Here is a 3,521-nt window from a genome sequence, read left to right on the forward strand (position 1 = left end):
ATAAATATAAATAAATATTTCTAAAAAGTATTTTTTACTTGGATTATAATGTATCATTAAGTATTTTCATAGCATTTATTATAATATTTACAATAAATATTTCATATTATTTATAATAAATGTTTATGATCTGTGCAATCTAATATCACAAAAAAATATTTACAAAATATTTAAAATAAATCTTAATATTTTATAAATATTTTATAAATATTTTTTGTGTGCTGTCTGGGTAAGGTTTAAAATCATTAAAAAATTATATTGATTACGTCACCAGGATTTTGGTTGGAACAAGCAAGAGAAAGATTTGGTGCTCAGCTCGTTTTTCTGGGGTTATGTGGTGACACAAGTGCCGAGTGGCTACTTGGCCAATGTCTGGAGTGGTCAGAAGATTCTCTGCATCGGAATGTTTCTCTGCGGAATTTTCAAAATTATTACGCCGATCGTCGCTCATTATAAAGGTCTGCCGGCTGTCCTGGTTTGCAGGATAGGCATGGGTCTCACTCAGGCTTGTCTATTACCTTGCATTCAAACCCTCCTCGCCAAGTGGGCACCACCCTCTGAAAGAGCACGACTAGGTGAGAATAGATCAGAATCTGCGCCCGGTATATTCCAATCATATCAGGAAACAAATAGTTCGCAGATTGCTTTATAAAAAAATATTTAAATACGTGATATAAATTATAGAATTATTAAACGCCAACGTTCGTTCGATTAAATCTATTGACAATAATTAAGAAATAATGATTAATTAAAGAAGTTACTGTGAAATATTGTTAAAAATTTCAAAAGATTATTGATAAAGGAGTAGAGCGGAAAATTTCATGCGAAAAAAAATTTTACAGTTCTATCGTACAACTAATTGTTTCGCAATATTACTTACATAGTAATATTGCGAATACATCTTCGTAATTGAGTTAATCTAATTTATCCTCCTTTCCTAAGGAACATTCGCTTATGCGGGTGGTCAGTTCGGCACAGTAATCGCTATGCCGATTGCTGGATTTCTCGCCGAATCGAGTGCTGGTTGGCCCAGTATCTTTTATCTATTCGGTGTATTATCGATCATCTGGAGCGTAGTATACTATTATTTGGGAGCAGACACACCGTCTAAGCATCGCAGTATTTCTCAAGAGGAGAGGATGTACATAGAACAACATTTGAGAACAACTGAAGCGAAAGGCGATGATGAAGTCAACAAGGTAAAAATCCATTATAATAATCAACTAATGATTTTGTACTATATACATATTTGTTTTTCTTCTCGATAATTTTTGGTATTGTAAAAAATAAAGAAAGATTTTTTTTTAATTTAAAGTTTAAACACACATATATTTTTTAATTATGTTCAACTACTAATGGACAATATTTTTTAAATTTATTTAATAATTCATTAAGATCATACATGCGATAAAAGTAATATAATATATTTACATTTAGGATGATTTTGTACCTTTTAGAGGATGAAAACACCGTGGAAGGCGATGTTCACTTCGGTGCCTATGTGGGCTCTCATAATAGTTCACTGCGGACAAAACTGGGGGTATTGGACTCTATTGACAGAAATACCAAGTTACATGACAGGCGTGTTGAATTTCAAAGTTCAGGCGGTAAGCAATAAAATAGCAAAATAAAAAAAAAGGATAAGAAATATTTTTTTCCTATGTTGGTTTCACGAATTTTTCAAAATTTATTTATCAACTGCATCATTTTAATAGCTATAATTGAATGTTCTGAAGCTATAATTTATTCGAAACTGTTTCTTTTTTAATCACAATTACATATAATACTTTAACTAAATTAATTAATTAAAGTATACTTTTCCTTTAATAGGGCGGTATATATTCCGCTCTGCCATACTTGGCAATGTGGATTCTGAGCTTCCCTATGAGCTGGTTATGTGATTACGCGTTGGAGAAGAATGTGTCTAGGGCTGTAGTCAGAAAGGCCTCCAACACAGTGGCCCATTGGGGTCCAGCTATAGCCTTGGCATGTATGAGCGTCGCACCCACTGATAATTATACCTGGGCCATTGTCATCCTCGTCATAGCAGTAGGTCTAAACGCTGGATCTTTATGCGGCTTCCAAATCAATCATATTGATCTTAGCCCAAATTTCGCCGGGACCATGATGTCTGTCACCAATTGTTGTGCCACTGTTATCTCCATTATTGCGCCGTTGATAAGTGGTGTGATTGTGTCTGACGAGGTAATCGTTCATTTTCTTTTTCCTGCTTGTAAAATATCTGTAAATAGCAATCTAGTTTATTTATTTCTCTCTTTAATTCAGAATTCTCTCTTTAATTAATTGATCTCATATAATTTATCTATGTCTATTTAAACGTACTTTTTCATCCTTAACGAACTTAATTGCTTTAAGAATGATGAGTTTTTATCGAGAGCTTTCTCGCTTTTCAGAGCAGCGCGTTTCAGTGGAACATCGTGTTCTACGTCTCAGCAGCAATTTACTTCCTGGGTAACTTAGTATTTGTGATATTTGGTAAGGGCGAAGTGCAATGGTGGAACGACTCAGAGGTACAACGGCCAAAAAAAGAAAGAAGAGACGAAGAGAATGAAACGCGGACTTGAGATTTAATCAAGTTAATTTTTTTGATACGTTCTTCAAATTTTGTAACTTGCCATAGGACTATAGTGTGTGATTTAAAACCAGTTTGTAAGCCTGAAGTTAGGACTGGAGTTGATTTATAGTAAATTTAATTTTAAACTCTTTCCAAAACTCTTCCTAAAATCGAAATTACGATCAACTGCAAAGTCATTATTTATTGTCGTCATCAACGAACAGCTGTACATATCATTGCTCCGTCATGAAGTGTAATGTGATTTTTCAACTCTGTGTTATCCACATAGATCCATTCTATGTCCATAGTTACTGTTCACTGCCCATTCTTTTCACTTATCATTATAATTATTAATCTGATAATAAAATTTAGACATGTAAAATAAATTTTTACTCACGTTCTTCGTAAAAATGAATTTTTAGTTTTTATTTAAAATATTCTATAAGATCACCTCAAACACTCTAAAAAGTTATAAAAAAAAGTCAAGTCCTGTAAAAAGAATTTTTCAAAATAAAATAAATTATTTATTCTATTATATATTTTTTCTATTATTTTTTATTTTAATCTAACCTTTTTTATCAAAAGAATAAAAAGTTTCAAAATTATTATAAAAACTAATTATTTATTTTAAAATGTCCAAAATTAATTATGAAAAAATTATTTCAAAATAAATGCTTGGAAATTTATCGTGAAAAAATATATCATAAAATTTCAATACATGTAAAAATGTAATTGCAAATATTTATTGAGATAAACAAAGTGACTAAAAATTTAACGTAAGCCATATGTTGTGTTGATAACTTGTAAAAATAGTTGTTATAATCATTGTAATATTTGTTAGATATTAGTAAAGACACAGATTTTGATCTGTAGTTAGTATTATAAATGAATGTATTGGGTCGGAATAAAAGTTCATAGCGATACAAACTTTAAAATTCAAGCTACT

The 3,521-nt window shown here is 31.2% G+C and overlaps 1 protein-coding gene across 1 annotated transcript in view; it reads left to right on the forward strand.

Annotated features, from left to right (window-relative positions):
- LOC108723900 (putative inorganic phosphate cotransporter) overlaps window positions 1-2,933 on the forward strand; it is a 15,160-nt gene extending 12,227 nt beyond the window's left edge. Inside the window, exons 3-7 of the mRNA XM_018449937.1 lie at window positions 275-575; window positions 943-1,199; window positions 1,458-1,607; window positions 1,831-2,205; window positions 2,415-2,933. Coding sequence (XP_018305439.1) covers window positions 275-575; window positions 943-1,199; window positions 1,458-1,607; window positions 1,831-2,205; window positions 2,415-2,585 — 1,254 coding nt within the window. The 3' untranslated portion in view covers window positions 2,586-2,933. The remainder of the gene's footprint in view (window positions 1-274; window positions 576-942; window positions 1,200-1,457; window positions 1,608-1,830; window positions 2,206-2,414) is intronic.
- Window positions 2,934-3,521: the final 588 nt, after the last annotated feature.

Source organism: Mycetomoellerius zeteki, unplaced genomic scaffold (assembly GCF_001594055.1).
Source record: "Mycetomoellerius zeteki isolate Tzet28-1 unplaced genomic scaffold, Tzet1.0 scaffold106, whole genome shotgun sequence".
Lineage (NCBI taxonomy): Eukaryota > Metazoa > Arthropoda > Insecta > Hymenoptera > Formicidae > Mycetomoellerius > Mycetomoellerius zeteki.